The 21,252-nt window shown below is 44.9% G+C and overlaps 2 protein-coding genes across 4 annotated transcripts in view; one reads left to right on the top strand and one right to left on the bottom strand.

Annotated features, from left to right (window-relative positions):
- The window catches only part of LOC142296608 (uncharacterized), a 173,771-nt gene that overhangs the window by 71,741 nt on the left and 80,778 nt on the right, over positions 1–21,252 (top strand). The window lies entirely within an intron of this gene.
- LOC142296606 (intestinal-type alkaline phosphatase-like) overlaps positions 1–21,252 on the bottom strand; it is a 120,834-nt gene that overhangs the window by 92,896 nt on the left and 6,686 nt on the right. The window contains exons 2-3 of the mRNA XM_075340411.1: positions 20,330–20,446; positions 10,360–10,475 (exon numbers count right to left, since the gene is read on the bottom strand). Coding sequence (XP_075196526.1) covers positions 10,360–10,475; positions 20,330–20,446 — 233 coding nt within the window. The remainder of the gene's footprint in view (positions 1–10,359; positions 10,476–20,329; positions 20,447–21,252) is intronic.

Raw genomic sequence — 21,252 nt, 5'->3', positions numbered from 1 at the left:
AAGAAAAAGCCAAGACCGCGTTCATCCTCCCGATGGGATTGTTTGAGTTTAACTGGATGCCCTTTGGACTCTCCAATGCTCCGGGCACGTTTCAACGGCTGATGGAAAAGTGCTTGGGAGACCTAAATTTTGAAGCGACCCTGATCTATCTGGATGACATCATCGTGTTCTCGGCCACGTTCAAAGAACACCTTGACCGGCTTGGACAGGTACTCGGGAGACTGCAGGCTCATAACCTGAAGGTGAAGCCCAAAAAATGCCACCTCTTCAAGAGAGAGATCGAGTACACAAGATGGAGTCCTACCCTCCGCAGAAAAGGTGGCGGCCATTCAGAAGTGGCCAGTCCCTCGAACGGTGAGGGAACTCGAGGCATTTCTTGGACTCGCCGGGTATTACCGCCGGTTCGTCAAAGACTTCGCAAAGGTGGCGGGTCCTTTGAACGAGCTGCTGAGGGGGACCGCCGGAGTGTCAAAGAACCAGGGCATCTCTTGGGCTCAGAGACAAGATGAGGCTTTTCAGGCTATGAAGAATGCCCTTACTTCAGCCCCGATCCTGGCCTATGCGGACTTCGACCGACCATTCCTTCTGTACACAGATGGTAGCCTTCATGGACTCAGTGCCGTATTGTCTCAGATGCAAAATGGACATGAGAGAGTCATTGGTTACGCCAGTAGGTCCCTGCGGGGCAGCGAAAGAAACCCCCACAATTACAGCTCCTTTCAACTAGAGCTCCTGGCCCTAGTGTGGGCCATGACAGAGAAATTTGCTGGCTTCCTGACAGGAACCAAGATCCAGGTCCGGACAGACAATAATCCTCTGGCCCACCTTGAGAATACCAAATTGGGAGCCTTGGAACAACGGTGGGTGGCTCGCCTTGCAAAGTTTGACTTTACCATCTGTTATCGCCCTGCTACCGAAAACGCAAATGCGGATGGGCTGTCAAGAGTGACGGTGGAGACCCCAGTGGGGGATCTCGATGAACGATTAGAGGAGGAAGAAACGCCAGATTTTAGCAAGTTTGGGCCCTTGGTGGTTGCGTCCCAGTTGAGTAGGCAGGCTTGCACACTGCCCCGGTCCCTGGGGAGAACCAATGAAGAATGGGGACGTGCTCAAGATGCAGATGAAGGGCTGCAACAGATGAAACACTGGGTAGCTGAGAAGCAGAAGCCAGACAAACAAGAAAGGGCTAACCTGGACGCCGAGATGAAGAGTGTCTTACACCAGTGGGATAGACTGGAAGTTCGAGGATCAGTGTTATATCGAAAGAGACAACAGCCAAAAGACATAGAAGCAAGATGGCAGGTGGTCATCCCCGGAAAAATGGCTCAAGAGGTAGCTAAGGAAGCTCACGAGTTTGGTGCTCACTTCGGACCTGCAAAGACCTACCAATGGTTACAGCAGTACGTGTACTGCCCGAGGTTGGAGTCTGTGGTGGAAGAGGTTTGCCGGCAATGTCGAGTATGCGACCTCATTAAAATCACCGAACAAAGGGCACCCGTTCAGACCATACAGACCAAAGAACCGCTAGAACTGTTGATGATTGATTATCTCCTCGTGGGACACTCCACTCGGGGACTACAATACTGTTTGGTTATGACCGACCATTTCTCCAAGTTCGCTGTAGTCACCCCGACTAGAGATCAGACTGCTGAGTTGGCGGCACGGGCCATCTGCCAAGACTTCATCCGGGTGTATGGATGCCCGAAACGGATCCACTCCGATCAAGGTGCATGTTTTCAAGGCAAGGTGATGGAGGAATTATGTCGTATGTATGACATCGAGCGATCTCGGACTACACCTTACCATCCCCAAGGCAATGGCGCATGTGAACGCTTCAACCGAACTCTACTTCAAATGCTGAGAACATTAGAGGAAGATAAGAAGGCATGTTGGCCGGATTACCTGGCAGAACTGGTCTGGGCCTACAATAACCGAGTTCACTCCACTACAGGTTACACCCCATATCTACTGCTGTTTGGAAGAGTTGGGCGAGAAATCATTGAGCTGAATTTGAAGCAGCCAGAGGATTTCATGGAACGAACTGTCACTTCCTGGGTGAAAGAACATCAACAACGATTACAGACGATACGTCGGTTGGCTTGTCAACAGCTACAGAAGAAAGAACATATGAGCCCTAAACCAATTCAAGAGATACCGCTTCAACCTGGAGATCAAGTGTTAGTCAGAGAGAAACGCCCCAAGGGTAAACTGAGTGAAAGATGGGAAGTTCAACCCTACTCGAACGGGTGTATGCTGACGGCCCGGTCTACAAGGTGCAAATTGAGAATGGAGCGTCCGGCCCTAGAGTACTACACAGAAATATGTTGCGACCATGCCGGTCTGAAGCTCTTTCTATGCCAAGATCTCCTGCAGTCTCTGCCCCACTCCCTGAACTTACGTCATCTGTGTGTGAAGTCGATGATGACTGGTGGACAGTCCCCGATGCAGGGGGGGACCCTCAGCCTTCCAGAAACGGAGATCCCATGGATGAGCCCCTACCGCCACGGGAAGAAGAGACCAGCCAAGATTCCACTGCAGCTCCCACAGCAAGTGTTCCTCCGGAAGCTAGTAAATCCGGGCCTGATAGTCAAGATCTTAGAAGATCTCAGAGGTCTACTGCAGGGGTTCCACCAATCCGATATGTTGAACAATGTACTAGGTCTGCTGTACTGCCATTGTTGTCTCCTCTACAGGTTTGAACCTCCCTTCAAAACACAGTGGGCTCGAAGCTGTGATGGCCGAGGACGACCATCATTAAGTGGGGAGGCATATTGGGGGGTGCTACTGCTATGGACAATAAGAAACATGCTGCCACTTTAAGAGACAGAAACCTCCCCGTGTTGAGGGGTAATGGAATGTTCTGCTCCCCCTGCAGAAAGTGTGCTAATGGACAGCCCGAGTGTAAGAAGAGAAGTGAGTTTCTGTTTTGATTTTAGAAGCTTGTGAAGGAACACACAGCCGGTGTGTCTCGGAGGATTGTAGTTTTTCTTCTGAATCGAGAGAGAGACTCACATATCCCAGGGAACCAGCGAGTAATCGGACACAAGAAGAAGATTTTGATCTCCTTAACCCGGCCCAGGAGAAGTGCGCACCATCAGATGAGACTGTTGTTGGGGGGCCCCCGGGACTGGATCCACGTCCCCAGCATCACTGTGAGTTGAATATTGTGCACATACTAGGGGCTAATGTAGGCTTCAGGTTGTAGAACACGGCATCCGTGTGGCCCGTTTAGCAGAGGTCAGAGAGGTTACGTGTAGAGTAGCATTGTACCTGACTGTTTTTGTGTTTCTTGAACCTATAATAGTTGGAGCACCGTGCTATTGAGCGGACCAGCTAGAGAATACAAAAGTGTTGTTAAATCCCGTTTTGCCACTGTATACACCCGTGCCTGAACCTGCCTTCTCCATATCTTTCCCCGCCTGTTAATAAATACACCCTTTTTGTTCGCACCTCGTCTTGTGTACTGTAACCTACTCTGCACTGCGGTGGTCCTCTCGGCCATCGCTTCAACGCAGCAAACAATTGACATGCTGCGGTCTAGAAAGACGCTCCGCAGGACAGTGTTTGCTGCGGAAAAAAGCACAGTGTGCACAGGATTTCTAGAAATCCATCCACTGTGCTTGTACTTACAACGCAGCGTTTTGGATGCAGCTGAACCATGCTATAGCCAACATGCTGCAAACACTGATTGTGGACGGCTGGGCACGCACCCTTACAGGGGATTTCCCAGATAGATGGCGGCAGAGGGGGATTAATGTTAATAAATGTTTCCATATGAAGATGCTGGATAACGTTCTGCTTCTGTTTGAATATTATTTGGCTGATGGACTCAGTGGTTTTCCTAGGACAAGGAATGTCCGTGTGTAAGAAAAACTGCGACTGACTAACAGATTCCATTATTAACTACAATAACTAAGATGCTACAAGAAATCCTGCGCTATCTGCAGGCACAGGACAGGGCTCTATGCGCTATCTGCAGGCACAGGACAGGGCTCTACTGCACTATCTGCAGGCACAGGACAGAGCTCGCGCTATCTGCAGACACAGGACAGGGCTCTTCTGCGCTATCTGCAGGCACAGCACAGGACTCTTCTGCGCACTGTAGAGTTTGCTAAAAGGCGCACGTTATACTGAGAGAAGCCGGAAATGATCAACTAATAAAAACGTTTATAGTAGCCATAGTGCGGGCCCTTAGAGGCAATTTCCCTGGTAGGCCCCTGGCATCCCAGTTCGACCCTGGGTGCAATTTTTAGAAAATTAAATAAAACAATTGTTTAAAAGACCAGAGAGTCCTCAGTGGTTGATACCTTTTATTGGCTAACTGAAGAGATGGTAATAATAGCAAGCTTTCCAAACTACTCAGTTGTCTTCATCAGGCTCAGTATAACACAAAATCTGAAGAGTCTCTTCCTAAATATGTGAATCTTTACATTTTGAGACCTGAGTAGTCTGGAAAGCTTGTTTTTTGTAACCATCTGTTCAGTTAGCCAATAAAAGGTATCAACCACTGTATCATTTTTGTCCTTGGTGTCCTTAGACAGCTCTTTGTTCTTGGCCATGATGAAGAGCATGAACTGTGATTGAGTGTGTGGACATGTATCTTTTATACAGGTAAGTAGGTCAAACAGGTGCAATTAATACAGGTAGTGAGCAGGTGTGCCGCCCCAGCAGCGGATCGAACCGCTCAGATCCGGGGGTGGTGTCCGTTTGTGGCTCGAGGGTCTCTGGACCCGAGGGCTTAGGGGCCACACTCAAATGTATAAGGGAGTGTTTACAGGGGATTTGATATATAGTTCGTGACGCCACCTGTGGTGTACGGTAATTGGGAGTACCACCGCTGCCGTTGGGAGTACCCGGGTGATGGAGTGGGGCAGCTAGGTGATGTTGCCCTCCACGGGTAGGGACAGGCCCCGGGACTCTGGATGGTGATGCGGGGATGCAGTGCAGGGGTCAGTTGGGTACTCACTCAGCAATGAAGCAGATGCTGACAACAGGGTAAACCAAGTCTCTGAATGCCGTTGGCTCTCAAGGAAGCTCATCCGAGTCCCGTCCCCTGCAGTGCTGCTGGTGGTCTGTAACTTGCCTCCTGGCACTAAGTTTTAGATTGTCCGTTGTGGTCCGGTAGCTTGGAGCTATCCGGGCCCTGCTCTCCACTGTGGCTAAGTGAAGGAGCCTGCTCTCAGGGCTCACGCTTGGGTTTTCAGTGGGCTGCTTGCTAGGAAAGCCCTATCCCCCTCGTTGCGCTAGTGCCCCGATAATGGAGCTGGTGGGAAAAGTCCATAAAGGCCCCGTTCTCCTCAGGTTAATTGCCGGGTTGCCTGAAGATTCTCCCCGACCTAGGTTCGTGTACCCCGTCGTGCCTTCGGTCCCGGACCGGTGATAGGACCAAGCTGCCGGCCGTCCTCCTCGATTGGTCCCAGGCACCTAACCCCTGCGACCGGGGGTCCGACTCCTCTCGGTCCAGACCTTCGTCTGCGACCTAGTTTTCCTCTCCCCTGGAAGCTCCAACTCCCAGCTTCCTCAGAGCTCCTCACCGCTCGACAGTTACCACTCAACTGACTTGACACCTCCCAGCTCCCTGTATGACCCCTAGGTGGGCGGCCCTATTCCTGCTTAAGCAGCCCACTGGTGTGCCTGACAGGTGTGGTGCAAAGTGTATCTAGGATTTGTGAATGCTGATAGAGGCAGCACTGTAGGATAGAGACCCAGAACCATGGGGGGGTTGAATACCGCATGGGTAGGATAGTTTGTGCAGTACCCTATGACGAACTGAGTAGTCCAGGGGCGTCACAAGCACAGAACTGGAGGGCTTATTAATGAAAAAATAACAGATTTGTGAGGTCCAAAATTTTTACTGGTTGGTAGGTACTCAGACTTATTTCATGCAATATAATGCAAATTAATTATTTAAAAATCATGCAATGGGATTTTCTGTATTTTTTTTTTGTTATTTTGTCTGTCACATTTGAAGTGTATATATGATAAAAATGACACACCTCTCCATTCTCTGTAGGTGAGAAAACTTGCAAAATCGGCAGTGAATCAAATATTTATGTTCCCCAATGTAGATCTATATATATACCATATTTTTCGGACTATAAGATGCACTTTTTTTTCCCCCAAATATTAGGGGAAACTTGGGGGTGCGTCTTATAGTCTGAATGTAGGGCATGGCTGCGAGGAATAAGGGTGCTGCAGTGGAGCGGGTAATCAGCGGCATGCGCAGGCTGTAGCAGCGCCTACTGTGACCACGTGGGCCCGCTCATTTCATATGCATGCATCCTCCCACCCATCATCAAGTGGGCGGGATGATGAGCAGGGGAGCCGGCCCGCGTGCTCACCACTGGCAACTACAACCTGGAGTGATCATGTGTAGTTATATTCACTTCTCCCCGCGCATCATCATCAGCGTACGGTATACTCACCGGTCACTGTTCCCTGCAGCATCACGATGTCCTCCTGTCTGGTGGCCCGCTGATGTGTGTGGAGAGTGGTGCGCACAGCACTGACGTCATCACTGTGCGCACGACTCCACACAGGTCAGCAGGCCGGAAGACAGGAGAACATGGCGATGCTGCAGGGAATGGTGACCGGCTCCACACAGGTCAGCGGCACTGATGCTGACACAGACAGGAAGATGAGCGATGCTGCTGGAGTGAGGAAAGGTGAGTATAAATGTTTATTTTTTGTGTGCCACAGGATACAGGCCATATACCAGGATGGGTGTATATAGCAGGATGGGGGTATTTATTAGGATGGGGGTATTTATTAGGATGGGGGTATTTATCAGGATGGCGTATTTATCACTATGGGGGTATTTATCAGGATGGGGTATATAGCACGATGGGGGTATATCGCAGGATGGGGTATTTATCAGGATAAGGGTATATAGCAGGATGGGGGCACATACCAGGATGAGGGACATATATATACAAGGATGGGGATCATATACAAGGCAGGAGGATCATTACCAGGATGGGGTACCTTAGTAGAGAATTTGGGGACATTAAACCCATAACAGTGTCAGCAGCAGATCCTCGCCCCATAACAGTGTGTCATGACCACATTTTTTGCTTAAAATTTTATTTTCCTCCTCTAAAACCAGGGTGCATCTTATAGGTCCGGTGCGTCTTATAGTCCAAAAAATACGTTGTGTATATATATATATATATATATATATATATATATATATATATATATATGTATGTATATATATAAACAGTATATAAAATGTAATATGTGGCTCTGTAAATGCTGTCTGTGACCCTGCTTTATCCCTGAGATATGGAGTTCACTTGATAAATCATAAGAACAGCTTATGGCTAGGTTCAGGCTGGAATCTTCAAAATTGTACATTTTTTATTAAAAAAAAGGACAATTTTTCATCCTTATGCAATATGTATGTTCATTTGTTATATCCATACAGCGTCCAGTTTTTATATGAACTATTTAATGAATAATAAAAGGTCAAATTCAGTTTCCTATATTAATAATTGTAATGGGTTTGTGAAGAACACATGACATATGGATGGTAATGGTAACCCCTTTTTGATCTGTTTTTTTGTGCACCCATTAACTTATATTGGGTAAGTCTAATACGGAACATGGATCAAAGTAGGGCATGCAGGGATCTTTGGTTTTTGGAGAACATCTGTCCGCATGTAAAAACCGTTCATGTGAACTACCACATTGACTTACATTGGTCAGTCTGCTGTTCCTATGCTATTAGGTTTACATATAGATAGCACACGAATGTTTAATATGTTCATCTGAACAAGTACAAATATGATGTCCAATATAAGTGCAGAGTAGAATGGGGTCAGGTCCATACTCAAACAACACAAACATTATTGTGCTCTTTTGGCTATTAAAGGGAACCTGTCAGGTCCAATATGCACCCAGAACCACGAGCAGATCTGGATTCATATTGCTAATCCCTGCCTAACCGTCTCTGCATACATTAGCATAGATAAAGAGATCCTTAGAAAAAGTATTTCTAAAGATCTTTTACCGTATGCTAATGAGTGAGGGGGCTAGTCCTCTGGGTGTTAGTTCCCCTGGCTAGTTGGCTTAACTCTCATGTTAGTACACCCCTGTGGGCCCTGTGGGTGTGCTAACATGCTAATGAATGCGCAGCGTCACAGGATGATCTCACTCACCTCTCCGCTGCCATCACGTCTGACACTGGATTTCGGCTCAGTGCGTATGACCTCGGAGTTTGGGTCATGTGCACTATGAAGCCGGGTGTATGCGTCCTCACCTCAAACTAAAGTAATGCGCATGACTAGAAGTTCGGGGTAAAAAAAATCAGAAGTTTGAAAACAAAAAAAAATTTGGGTGGTTGTATTGCCATTTTCCAAAACCTGTACATTTTTATTTTTCGTTTGATAGAATCTTGTAATGGCTTATCTTTTGTGGGGAGACAACGTTTTTATTGATACCATTTTGGTATAAATATGATATTTTGATTGATTTTTACAGCATTTTTTTGTGGTATTACAGCAACTCCAAAAATTTCATTTTGGCATTCTTAAGCTTTTTTTGTTACAGTTTTTACTGATCGTATTATTTTTTGTTATATTTGCCACATCGGACTTTCCGAAATGCAGTAATACCACATATGTTTTTGTTTTGTTTTTTAAGTATCTTTATATTTAATGGGATAAAACGGAGTTGATTTGAACTTTTATGTTTATTTAATTTTTCATTTTTGTTCAAAACTTTTTTTTTTACTTTTCACAGTATTTGTCTGATCGTGTGTGCTATATACAGCAATGCTACAGAAATATATAGCAGAAATCAATCTCCTTTGAAGCCTGGCCACAGGCAGAGTTTCAAAGGAGCTCTACTATGACAAGCAAGGAAGTCTTGAGCAGGACCCCTGATGTTGTAGCAACCCATTGGTGACCTGCGATCACAATGCGCTGATGGGTAGTTAAAATGGCGCTCCCCTATGTCGACACATGTTAAATCCCACTGTCATAGTTTGATTGACGGATTTAACAGGCTAACAATAGTTAGCGGCAGGTCATGGCTTTAATACACAGCCATTACCTGCCAGGTATGGAGCAAGCTCAGACGGTGATCCTGCTCCATACACATGCTTCCAACATGCGCCATATATGTACAGTGGATGTTGTGAAGGTGTTAAACAGTACATAGCAGGCACACATATATAAGATTATATCAGCATTGGAAACATAATTAAACACATCCAACTGTGGAACTTCTTACTATTCCAAGATCTATTGATTAAAAATGACTATACAGTAAAACCCTTTAAGAATGCTGGAAGAATACACAGTTTGTGAATTCTGTGCATACCTAAAAGTAACCTGTCATATTCCAAAATGCAATCAACCTGCTGATATGAGGTTAATCTGCCTGTTATTAACATTCTAAAATCATGCGGGCACTGGACTGGAAGCCTGGATACCAGGAGGACATTAACTTTATTCCTCCCATCAGCCTCCAGCTTTCAGCCATAGAGCCAAGGCTTCAGTCACCACTTAGTACATAGTGACAAATGTAACCATGCCCCAACACTGAGATACAGCTGTCTCACGTCTGATGCATGGCTGAGCCAGATGTCAGCTAGTGCCAGGATGTAGTTACAGCTGCCGCTCACTATGTACTAAGCAGTGACTGGAGCCCTGCCTGCATGACTGAAAGACGGAGGTTGCTGGGAGGAATAAAGTTAATTTCTTACCAGCATCCCGACATTCAGTGCATTGCCCACACGGCAACACTATTAACCTGCATATTAACCCCCGTATTTGCAGGTTTATAGTATTTTGGGACAAGACAGATTCCCTTTAAGGAAAGCTCTACCTACTTTCACTGAATGACAGGCTGTTGTGTACATGCATCCACCAGCATGTAGGCACCTACCCTGTAGTATTCAGTTTGCTATCCTTATGAATACAAGAGTCATAACCGATTCACCCTTTGTATTTTAAACTGCTAAGCTACATTTTAGGGCTGTTTTGTCCCACAGAAGAGTGCACCTGTGCTGTAAATCGCTGTCCTTTTCCTTTTTTTTGTAAGTAGGATAAGATTTGGTTAAACAAATAATTTCTGTTCTTTCACTAACACTATTGACCTGTTATTTATTATTTATTTTACTTACCATTTTAATTCCATTAAATTAAGGGCTTAGAGATATTGTCCTTAGTGGGATTTAAACCTAGGATCCCAGCGCTGCAAGACTGAAGTGCTAAGCACTGAGCTATGTGCTGTTGTACAAGTTTACTTGATTTTAGAAACCAAATTTAATTATCAGTAAAATTTATATAAAAAACATGTAGATATGAAATATAGAAATTCAAAATTGACATAAAAACATTTTCACTAGAACACCTTGGATAAGCCGACGTAAGGAAAAGTATCCATTGTCAGTTCGTTCTCTTCACCCAGTTTCTCGTCAAGCTGACCACTTAAGATTCGAGTGGCTGTGACTGTGGGGAGCCCCATGCCTGTTAAGAGAGATGGATAAAACACAATAATATTGCTTTCATTGCATTTGTTTGTGTGCTTTTTCTTATTATTTTAATTTAAATAATTATCAAGTTTAAACAGGGGTTCCCCATGAACAAAGTTTAATTTGATCAATAGTTCATGGAACAATAGTAATCTCCACAATTGGATGTGTTTAAAAAAAAATGTTCCTGTTCTGAGATAATCTGATATGTGTCCCTGCTATGCACTGTGTAATGGCCGTGTCTGACCGTACAGGAACATGGTCTGCTCATACGTCAGGGATCGCAAATAATTCTTTCAGGTAAAACAGTTTTTAAAAACAGGCAGAGAAATGTTTTATCTCACAAAAAAATCAGCTATGATCCTGTGCTGTAATGTCTTTATACTCTTTTGCGCCCTCCCCAGGAGATGTGGTATGATTAGACCATGTCCCTGTACAGTCAGACACAGCCATTACATAGTACAGCACTGATACATATATAAGATTATCTCAGTGCAGGAACATATTTTAATCACATCCAGTTGTGGAAATTATTGTAAGATCTATTGATTTCGATTACAGTAACTTAAAAATTGACTTTATTTATGGGAAAACCCCTTTCATTAATTTAAGTTTTGGAAATGTAATACTATACAACTTATAGACAAACTTTCATTATCAAGACTCCACTAGTGTCCCACCATCAGTACCAGTCCCTGGTCCCTAAAACTCCACATCAAGCTTCTTCCCTGTCCTACCCACACAGGCAAATAAATCAAACCATAAATGTTCATAAATTTAGAAATCTGTAATAATGGTAAATGACACAGGGAAAAAGTATTGAAGACATGAAGAAAGAGAGGTGCAAAAAGAATGGAACGTCTTGACACCAGCTGAAATCTATCTGTAATTAGAAAGTAATCCTGCTACTTAGTGAAGAATAATATCAGCTGGTTCAATTGATAGCCTATCTCATTGCCAAGGTGGCACACAAGAAACCTCTCAGTATGTGTAAAATTAGTGAGCTGTCTCAAGACCTTTGCAATCTTATTGCTGCAAAGCATACTGATGGCATTGGTCACAAAAAATGTCTAAACTACGTAAGATCCCAGTGAGCACTATTGGCGTGATTATCTGGAAGTGAAAATGCCCCCACAAGATTTAAGACAAAGGAGTAAAACAAATTATCAGGAGAGTTGTCCAAGAGCCAAGAACCACCTGTGGAGAGCTTCAAAAAGACCTGGAATCAGCAGGTACAATTATTCCAATGAAAACAATAAATACTGCACTCACCCTCCATGGCCTGTATGCATGCTCATTACACAAGACGCCATTACTGAAAATAAACAGGTTCAAGCTCATTTAAAGTTTGCTCAACCACATTTAGACAAGCCTGGGAAATACTAGGAAAATGAAGTTTTATCAGATGAGACCAAAATGGAACTCTTTGAATGCCATAATACGCACCATGTTTGAAGACCAAAAAGCTCTCCATATCACCCCCAAAACACCATACCAACAGTGAATGTTGGAATTGGGAACATCGTGGTGCAAAGCTGTTTTTGAGCATATGGCAGTGGCAAACTTCATTACATTGAAGGAAGGATCAATGGACAAATGTACCAAGCCATTCTTGATAAAAATCTGCTGCCATCTACCAGGATAATGAACATGAAACGAGGATGGACATTTCAGTAAGACAATGATTCCAATCACACAGCCAAGGAATTTCTTAATTGGCTTGAGAGAAAGAAAATAAAACTAATACAATGGCCCAGCCCATCACCTGACCTGAATCCAATAGAAAATGTATGGAAGGACCTAAAGCTCAGAGTTCATAGAAGGAGCCCATGTAACTTTCAGGATTTTAAGTGTTTGAAGTTTGTTTTTTTTTATTTCTAGCTGGACAGCCCTTTTACTTAAAATTATGAATGATATTAACATTTGTATTTTTGAATGTAAAGGGATTAATAAGTAAATTTGGATATCAGAGGGAATGGGCATAGCCTCTATTAAATATTATGCATTTGGCATGATTACAAATCCTTACAACCTCCATGCCATAATTCAGCAATCTTACCTCACCATTTTATATGAGTCTGACAAGAAAAATTGTGACATGCTCCTATCAGACATCCTATGATATCCTAACATTACATTAGGGGCTATTGACCAGGGTTGCCAACTTGACATTTTATTTTTTCAGGCTATCAAAAATCTCAGACAGACAATATTTTTTTATAGACACATTGGATAACCATAATAAATTACTATTATTATTATCATTATTATTATAAGTGATACATATTGTAGCAAAGCCAGAGAGTTCTCAGTTAAATCCTAGTACTTCAGGGCTTGATTACATGCACCTGGCTAGCTTTGACTAAGGTCCCAGGTATGTGTTCACCCGAGTCTTTCTAAGGAATGCTAAGGATCTGCTAAGGATTGAGCAGAGGCTAGTGTGTGTAAACTGCTGAGAAGCCAGGCTGTTAAATGGGAGCGGGGCACAGAGTGGAATACATCTGTTTAATGCTGGACATCAAAGGAGTTCTGATTAAAGGGGACACCGAAACTGGTAGTCCGGTACACCTTGTTTATGGAAAGGTTGATCCAGGAAAACAGACTGTAAACTGTTCGAAATTATTTATCTGTGGAAGAGAAAAGCGCACATAGGGTCTTACCCAGTATGGGATTTAAAAAATAAGGTGCCAAAAGCACACTCACCTGTTGAAGTTGTGTCAGGCACAATTTCTTGAATGCACATATATTTAAATGGTGGTCAGCAGCAGCCCCGAAGAAAGCAATGAAACAATATGGGTAAAACGAGAGATGCGGGTTTGATGCTGCGCTAGAAACCACAAGAATCCAAGGGTGTATAATCAAATCCTTCTTCTTTATTTCTGCAGATCAACGTGTTTCAAAGACATATCAGTCTTCTTCATCAGGACAAAAATAAAAAGGAACAATAATATTCACAACCTGAAATTTCACAGGGTTTTTTGAGAGTTTGCATCAGTTTATGTAAAAAAAATGCCTACAACTGTGAACATTTGCTTTTCATTTTATTATGAAGCAAACAGCAACAAAATAACTGAAAACATCTGTGTCCATAACTATTTACTCCACTAAAATCAGTACTTTGTAGAGCCTCCGTTTGTGGCAATTACAAATGCAAGTCACTTTGGATCAGTTTCTGTGAGCCTTCCACATCTTGCCACTGGGATTTTTGCCCATTCCTCAAGGCAAAACTGCTCCAGCAGTGAACATTCAATTTCTATATAGTGCTAATTGTAAGACTATTAGTTCAAAGAAAAGAATAAAATGTAAAAAAAAGTTTATATTTAAACAAAGAATGTTCACATGTTCACGTTAGATGGTTTCCTATGGTGAACTGCAATCTTCAAGACTGACCACAGATTCTTAGTTGAATTAAGGTCTGAGCTTTGATTAGGCTACTCTAATACATGTATGTGTTTTCCCTTAAAACACTCGAGTTTGTCTTGTTTAGCAGTATGTCTTGGGTCATTGTCTTGTTGGACGGTAAACCTCCATCCCAATCTCAAATCACTGACAAACTAAAACAGGTTTTGCTAAAGAATATCCCTGTACTTTGCACCATCCATCTTCTCCACAAATTGGGCCATTTTCCTTGTACCTGTAGCCTAAAAATATCCCCACAGCATGATGCTGCCACCACCATGTTTCACTGTGTTTATGGTGTTCTTGGGGTGATGAGCTGTGTTGTTTTGGTGCCAGCAATAGCATTTATGTTGATGGCCAAAAAGTTAAATTTTGGTCTTATCTGGCCCCAGTACATTCCTTTATACATTTGGGGAGTCTCCCACATGTGTTTTGGCGAAATCAAAATGAGCCTATAAATTCCGGCCTCTTTTTTCTCACGTCTGAAATCTAGCAGAACCAAATTTGTCTGGTCACATAAACGCCCACATATTTCTCACAATATATTGAGTAGATCAATGGATATGGGAGGAACTGGACTCCCTAATCTCCTTTTGTATAACTATGCCTCTCTGGGGACGTGCGTTCTGGATCTATTTAACTCAGGGGAAATGAAAAGATGCGCGGAAGTCGAAAACACACAATCTGACATTGATCCGAAGGCAGTTATTTCAACCAGAGCACCACCCAGCTCCAGCTCTATCACAGTACCCTTTATCACTAAGCAATTGCGGAATTTTATGTCCCGAGGTAATAAATATCTTGACTTGTCCTCCATCCCAGGCCCATTGACACTGGTCCATAGTAATCCAGATTGTCAGGGGGTTTCCATAGATCAAAATTCCTCCATAAAAGGAAGAGTGACCATCCTATTATTCGTGACTTTATCTCAGACACAGGTATTAAACCGCTACATAATTACTCTTCAGATATCAACAACTCTCAAGATATGTGGTTCTTCTATGAACAGCTGAAAAGTTTTATATTGTCTATGGCTAGGAGAGTAAACATCTATAGGGCACTCACACACTTTGAGACCCTTTGCCGAAAGAAGGATCCTCCAGGCCATACTGTTTTGACCTTGTATGACTTGTTTCTCAGATACAGAAGTGCGAGGGACGGCTTGCCTGGTTACTTTTGGAAATGGGAGAGAGAGTGGGGGAGGTCATTCTCGGCTGAGGAGCGGACCAAAATCCTTCTCTTTATTGGTAAAACTTCGCTGAATGTGATATCACAGGAGAGGTGCTACGTCCTATCTAGGTGGTATAGGTGTCCTGTGCGTATCCATGCTGCCTTTCCATCAGCCTCTGATGTGTGCTGGAGATGCCAAAAGGAGAGGGGAACCCTCACTCATATCTGGTGGTCATGTCCCTCGGTGAGATCATTCTGGGAGAGCATTTTCGAGTTACTCAATTAACTATCCTTGAGGCAGATCCAGCCCACAAAAGAGTTAGCTCTCCTGTCCCTCAGAAATGTTTCTGCCTCAGGGTTTAGGAAAGGTTTATTAAGACATTTTTTAACAGCTGCCAGAAACCCAATTCCAAGATATTGGAAGCAAACTAGAATCCTGTCAGGGGATGAATTCATAGCAAAGTGCAACGAGATCCTCAGGATGAGACCTTGATAGGTCAGACACTCGGCAAACAAGGACAAAGTTGATGCCACGTGGACCCCGTAGATCAGGTTCAGGGACTCACCGGATATGGGTCTATGAATTCTTGGGAGGCACGTATGTAGGTAATTTTCCATTAATTCTCTTATTTCTGTACCTGGAAGGCTAGCCTTGAAAATGTGGTTTTGATGTAGGAGGGCGCGTCTATTCGGGTGGGAACCTTTTGTACCCTTCCCCTTTCACCTTACTTTCCCACGTTTCTGTTATCTTTACTGTCTCCAAATACTTCTTCCACCTCCTCTTCTTTATCTCTTTATTTTTCAACTTGTTCTTCCTATTCCACATAAATATGAATTGTACTATTTTTGGTCACCAGTGGCGCAGGTGTAGTCAAGAAATTGTGAAATTTTTTTAGCAGCTAGCTTGGAATATATACCCTCAGCCTGCGCGCTGTGCAATTGTTTGATTCTCTTCTACTCTAATAAACTTTGATTTGAACAAAATGAGCCTATGGAGTGTTCAACTTTTTGTGGTCGTATGGACAGATACTCCAGTCTCTGTTTGCGAACTCTGCAACTCCTCCAGGGTTACCTTTGGTCTCTGTGTTACCTCTCTAATTAATGCCCTCCTTGGCCAACTGAGAGTTTAAGGGGGCCACTTTGGGCAGGTTTGTTGTGGCACCATATTTTTTCCATTTGATGAGAATAGCTTTGATGGTGCTCCAGGGGATCATTAGAGATTGGGATATTTTTACAAAACCTAACCCTGACTTGTAGTGTACCGCCCCAGCAGCAGTCGAATCGCTCGGATCCGGGTGTTGCTACTCATGGCTCGAGGGTCTCTGGACCTGGGGGCTCAGGGTCACTCTAAAATGTAATGGGGGAATTATTTACAGAGGATTAGATAGTTTTTGACGCCACCCATGGTGTGCGGTAATAGGGAATACCGCCGCTGCCGTTGGGAGTACCCGGGGTGATGGAACGGGGGCAGCCAGATGACATTACCCTCCACGGGTAGGGAAGGCCCCGGGACTCTGGATGATGGGGGAATTGCAGGGTAGCGCAGGCTTGCTGGGAGCAGGGGGTGATCAGGTACTCACTCAGAAGAAAAGCAGATGCTGACAACGTAGTAAAGCAAGTCTCTGGGTGCCGCTACCCTCTTGGGGAAGCTCATCTGAATCTCCGTCCCCTGCAGCACTGCCTGATGGTCCGGAGCCTGCCTCCATGCACAAATTTTAGTAGTGTCCAAGTGGCCCGAAAGCTTGAAGCTGTCCGGGCCCCGCTACCCACTTTTTGGTGTGAAGGAGCTGTGCTCTCAGGAGCTCACGCTTGGAATTTCAGTAGGCTGCTTTGGTTGGAAAGCCCTATCCCCCTTGTTGCGCTAGTGCCCCGATCTCTGAGCTTCATGGGGACAGTCCATAAAGGTCCTATCCTCCGCAGGTTAATTGCCGGGTTGCTTGAAGCCTCTCCCCGACCTAGGGTCCAGTACCCTGACGTGCTTTCGATCCCAGACCGGCTATTGTACTTCGTGCTGACCGTCCTCTGAAACTAAGTCAGGCACCCAGGCCCAATATTCTGCGACCAGGTCTCCGACTCCTCCGGGTCTAGACCACCATCTGCAACCCAATCTTCTCCTACCCGGGAGCCACACGCTTCCGCCTAGCTCCTCACTGCTCGAGGGCTACCACTGAAATCTCACTTCGCTCCCTGGAGCCAACTGACTTGTCACCTCCCACCTCCCTGCCTGACCCCTAGGTGGGCGGCCCTATTCTAGCTTAGCAGGCCACTGGTGTGCCTGACAGGGTGTGGTGTGAGGTGTGGTTGGGATTTGGATGCTGATGGAGGCAGTGCTGCAGGTTGGGAACTCGGAACCAAGAGGGTTTGAGTCCTGCACTAAGAATAAAGAGCGTGCAGTACCCTGTGACGACCTGACTAGTCCAGGGGCGTCACAGTTTTAAAGGTGTTAACAAGGCAAGAAAATGGTCACACATACTTAGCATGAAGTATAGGATCCAGGGGCGTCACAGTAGTTCTCAACAGCTTTGTCTTTGACTTGTTTGGAGATCTCCTTGGTATTCATGGTGTTGTTTGGTTAGTGGTTAATGGTGTTGCAACCTCTGTGTCCTTTCCTAAAAGGTGTGTGTATATACTGTTACACTATGTGACACTTAGATTGCGCACAAGTGGACTACCCTTTACTAAGCATGTTACTTCTGAAACTAATTACTTGCACCAGAAATATTTATGGGCTTCATAGCAAAAGGGGTGAATACATTTGCATATAGCAATTTTGATTTTATCTCATGAGTTTAATTTTTTATTCTATTTTTTTCTCACTTTACTTCCCCATCTTAGACTATTTAGTGCTGATGCATCACACACAAACCGGATTACAAAAATATTGCAACAGACATTGCAATGTAACAAAATAGGTAAGAGCCAAGGGAGTGAATACTTTCACAAGGCACTGTGTATGTGCCTGCTGAATGAACTGTTTCTTTGTTGTTATACCTCTGTGCCCTGAAGAGGCTGTTTTTGTTTAGCAAGTGCTTCTTAATAAATTAGAATATCAAAAAGTTAATTTATTTCAGTAATTCAATAAAAAAAGGGAAACGCATATATTAAATAGAGTCCTTACAAAAAAAAAAATTGAGATGTACCTGTATACCTCCTTTCACAGATGCATAGAGAAATTACTTTTCCAATCAGCAGTTTTACTCAATAACTAGAGAACTAGCGAGCAGGACACCTTTAGACATGTCCCAGCTTTGCATAAATGTCTAAGAGCCTCCATGAAAAGGGAAGACCTTACTACCTCCTGGAGAAACTGGCAATATGATTAGGCACAGCTAAAATCCCTGGAAAGGGAGCGTTTCCCTAATGTCATATTCTGCCATATGAGGAGTAGCATCATGTTAGAAACATACTTTCAGGTGGAAACAGGTGTGACAGAGATATGATGAATCATCACATGAAGGTTTGTTGTTTTAGGATCTGGAACAAGAATCTTTTGTGTCTTTTCTGGGAACTGAACAAGATTTGTAGTTGGATCTTATGTCTGAACAGTATTTGTGTGAAATCTAGAGTCTTGGGTCTATTGCTGGGGTTCTGGGGTCTGTGTAGGTAGTGTTCAGTCTAGGGAACATGTACAGGGCTCAAGTCAGTATAAATGTGGGCTCTGATGTGTCCTATGTAAAATGAGGTATAAAAGAAAAACATGCTAACTTTCAAAATGTTACTTCCATTTTTAGAATCCTAAAAGGGATTATTAATTATTCTACTTTAAAATTGAAGAATATGCTCTCCATTGCCTGTCATTGCATCTGACAATTGTAGTAGCCTCTGGGAAAAATCTGTCTCCTTCCGCCTCTGGCAGCTGGAAATACAGAAGGAGAATTCTCAGCCATACTGTCATGCTACTGTCGCGGGCGGAGGGGACGCGCTCGCCACGCTCGGGTCCGGGGCTTCTGCTGCTGCTGCTCGGTGGCTCGAGTGGTGGGCCGGACCCGGGGACTCGAGCAGCGCTCCTCACCAATGAGTGAAAAGGGGTGGTTTGGTTAGGGAGATTGTTCGTGACGCCACCCACGGGACGTGGTGATGATGGCACCACCGCTGCTGGTGACGGGGATCCCGGGAGAGATGGTAGGGAGCAGCTAGGATGTTGCCCCCTCCGTGGGTAGGGGGTTGGTGATCCCAGGGCCCGGTGGTGTAACGGGGAGGCTGGATGGCTGGGGTGCAGGGACAGCGCGGCGCGGTGCTGGACTGCACTGGTGTACTCACTCAGACAATCACTGACAGAGTCTCTGGTAAACCAAAACGGCCGGATGGACGGGTCCCGCAGCCGGCTGCAGTGTTGTTGTTGTGTTCTTCCTGGACGGCTGATGGTGGCTGTCTTTCCCTGCACCTTTTAGAATATTCTGACTCCTGTGGTTGCCCACCGGTAGTCCGCTCCCCGGCGTATAGGTGCCATAGGAGCCCGTTTTGCCCCCAGGCGCTGGCCCTTGGATCTCTAGCCTGTGGCGGTAGCTGTATATCCTCATGGTGTGAGCGTTTACCTTCTGTCAGGACTTGGTTGTTAGGAAACCCCTGGGGTTCCTGTCACACTCGGATTTGACTATTGACGGCGGCTCCAAGCCTGGTCGGGGTCCGATGGCCCTGCCTGTGTGCTTAGCTTCACTCCGCTTCCCGGTTCGGTACCGGTGGGCCACCGCCCAACCCCGGTCCTAGGGTTCCACAGAGTTCTGCTAACTCCTGCAGACGGCCACCACCATCTGCCAACCTTGCTGTCAGTGCCTGGGCTCCTACCCAGGCACACGCAGACGTTTTTCTCCTCTCACTTTCACCTCCAAAACTCATCTGACTTCCTTTTCCCTCCTCCAGGCCTGTGAACTCCTCGGTGGGTGGGGCCAACCGCCTGGCTCCGCCCTACCTGGTGTGGACATCAGACCCTGGAGGGAGGCAACGAGGGTTTTTGTCTGACTGTTGTAACTGCCTAGGGTGGGGGGTGTGTATGTTGGTATGTATGTGACTACCTGGCTAGTCCAGGGCGTCACACTACTACAAAGGCTCTGCTTTTCCTGACAAGAATAGCTGCCTGCCTGTAGTTTCCAAAAATGGCTTCTGACAATTATCTGATCACTAAGACAGCTTTATACAGCAGTATTCAATTATTATTTTACAAGCATTTACAATTATTCCTCTGCTTTCAATTATTGTTTTTTTTTTCATTGATTCAGCTCCAATCCCCTTTATGAAACAGAAATTGTCATTGGTGTCTATTTTCCTTTAAAATGATCTTACCATCTCCCAGGAAGAGAATCAGATTCCGGGCTCTGTGCTCTATCGGCTTTAGTTTTTCAGCTTCCTTAATCGCGGAGGCCATTTTATCGTTCCAGAACTTTGACGTTTTTTCCTCTGCTATAAAAGTGTAAAGACTGAAATCATAATGTCGTTCTCAGTAATCGCTTATCATTCAGTTCATTGCACTGACAAACTTATTATATCAATTTTATTACTGAATAATGGAAGTAATTGTTATTCATGCAAATTACCACATTTAGCGTGTATCCGCATCTGCAAGAGTTACAAGTAAATTTGTCATGAGCTTTGCTGCAAATTTACATTGCAAAGGGTGAAATACACAGCAAAAAATCCACAACAGAAATATAACCTCTGAGGATAGAAAAATCTGTAATTTCCACCCAAAATGGACATGAATTATCATCACTATTTTACGTACTGGCATAGAAGCTGCTAAATCTCCTTATTACTATAGCTCACCAGCTCAATCCCCTCGGAGTCCACTCATACAATGTGTAAATGCTAAAGGGGGCTTTACACGGTAGCGATATCACTAGCAATTTGTAGCGATAGCGAGCGTGTAAGTACCCGCCCCCATCGCGCATGCGATCGTTTGTGATCGCTGCCGTAGCAAACATTATCGCTATGGCAGCGTCACACATACTTACCTGGTCGGCGGCGTCGCTGTGACTGCTGAACAATCCCTCCTTGAAGGGGGAGAGACGTTTGGCATCACAGCGACGCCATCGCAACGTCACTAAGCGGCCGGCCAATCAAAGCGGAGGGGCGGAGATGAGCAGGACGTAACATCCCGCCCCCCTCCTTCCTTCCACATTGTGGCCGGCGGCAGGTAAGGAGACGTTCCTCGCTCCTGCGGTGTCACACATAGCGATGTGTACTGCCGCATGAGCGATGAACCACCT

This window comes from Anomaloglossus baeobatrachus, chromosome 3 (genome assembly GCF_048569485.1).
Source record: "Anomaloglossus baeobatrachus isolate aAnoBae1 chromosome 3, aAnoBae1.hap1, whole genome shotgun sequence".
NCBI classification, from domain to species: Eukaryota; Metazoa; Chordata; class Amphibia; order Anura; family Aromobatidae; genus Anomaloglossus; species Anomaloglossus baeobatrachus.
Note: the sequence above shows the minus strand (reverse complement) of the source record. Positions and strands in the feature narration are given on the sequence as shown.